At 49.0% G+C, this 1,481-nt stretch overlaps 1 protein-coding gene across 1 annotated transcript in view; it reads right to left on the bottom strand.

The window, feature by feature from the left end:
* The window catches only part of LOC102039456 (kallikrein-14), an 8,330-nt gene extending 8,053 nt beyond the window's left edge, over positions 1 to 277 (bottom strand). The window contains exon 1 of the mRNA XM_031065733.1: positions 220 to 277. Within this exon, the coding sequence (XP_030921593.1) occupies positions 220 to 277 (58 nt within the window). The remainder of the gene's footprint in view (positions 1 to 219) is intronic.
* Between the last annotated feature and the right edge of the window lie 1,204 nt (positions 278 to 1,481).

Below are 1,481 nucleotides of genomic sequence, written 5' to 3' on the forward strand. Positions count from 1 at the left end.
CCCTCACCTGTCCCCATTGTCCCTCACCTGTCACCTGTCCCCTCACCTGTCCCCTCACCTGTCCCCATTGTCCCTCACCTGTCCCGTTGTCCCTCACCTGTCCCCTCACCTGTCCCCATTGTCACCTGTCCCCTCACCTGTCCCCTCACCTGTCCCCATTGTCCCTCACCTGTCCCGTTGTCCCTCACCTGTCCCCTCACCTGTCCCGCGGTCCCTCACCTGTCACCAGCAGCAGCGCCAGCAGCGCCGCGGGAGCCGCCAGGGGGCGCCACGTCATCGCCGCTGGGGGGGGCGGAGCCGAAAATCTGGGGTCAGTTCGGGGCATTTTGGGGGCATTTGGGGCATTTTGGGGGATTTTTTGGGGATTCTTGGGGTTGTTTTGTGGAGTTTGGGGGATTTTTTTTGGTATTTTGGGTAATTTTGGGGAGTTTGGGGCCATTTTGGGGTTGTTCGGGGGGAATTTGGGGTCATTTTTGGGGTGGTTTGGGGTCATTTTGGGGGAGTTTTTGGGTCATTTTTGGGGTGGTTTGGGTCATTTCTGGGGGATTTGGGGGAGTTGTGGGAAATTTTGGGGTTGTTTGGGGTGATTTTGGGGTTGTTTGGGGGCGATTTGGGGTCATTTTTGGGGTGGTTTGGGGTCAGTTTTGAAGAGTTTGGGTCGTTTTGGGAGAGTTTTTGGGTCATTTTTGGGGCGGTTTGGGGTCAGTCTTGGGAGATTTGGGGTCAATTTTGAGGAGTTTGGGTCATTTTTTGGTGGTTTTTGGGTCAGTTTAGGGGATTTGGGGTATTTTCTGGGGAATTTGGGGAGATTTGGGGTCATTTTGGGGAGTCTGGGGTCAATTTTGAGGATTCTGGGATCATTTGGGGCGAGTTTGGGGTCAATTTGGGGTATTTGGGGTCATTTGTGGAAATTTTTAGGTCATTTTGGGATCATTTTTGGCTATTTTGGGGTCATTTCAGTACCAGTTTTAGGGAGTTGGGGAATATTTTTGGGTCATTTGGGAGTTTGGGATAATTTTTGGGTCTTTTCAGAGTAATTTTGGGGCATTTTGCGTCATTTTGGGATCACTTTGGGTATTTGGGGTGTTTTGGGGCATTTTGGGACCATTTGAGGTATATTTGTGCCATTTTAGGGTAATTTTAGGGTAATTTTTGGTATTTTCAAATATTTTGGGGTCATTTGGGGATAATTTTGGGTGTTTTGGGGTATTTGGGGTCATTTGGGGGCTTTGGGGGGCATTTGGGGATGATTTGGGGTCATTTTAGACATTTCTGTGTAATTTTGGTGTCATTTTGGGATATTTCGGTGTCATTTTGGGTATTTTGGGGCCATTTTGGGATAATTTTGGGTATTTGGGGGGATTTGGGGGTATTTTGGGGTCATTTAGGGGCATTTTTGGGATCATTTGGGGTCATTTTGGGATCATTTGGGGTCATTTTGGGATCATTTCGGGCCATTTTGGGATCATTTCAGGTTCTCC

The sequence above is a fragment of the Geospiza fortis genome, unplaced genomic scaffold, assembly GCF_000277835.1.
Source record: "Geospiza fortis unplaced genomic scaffold, GeoFor_1.0 scaffold624, whole genome shotgun sequence".
NCBI classification, from domain to species: domain Eukaryota; kingdom Metazoa; phylum Chordata; class Aves; order Passeriformes; family Thraupidae; genus Geospiza; species Geospiza fortis.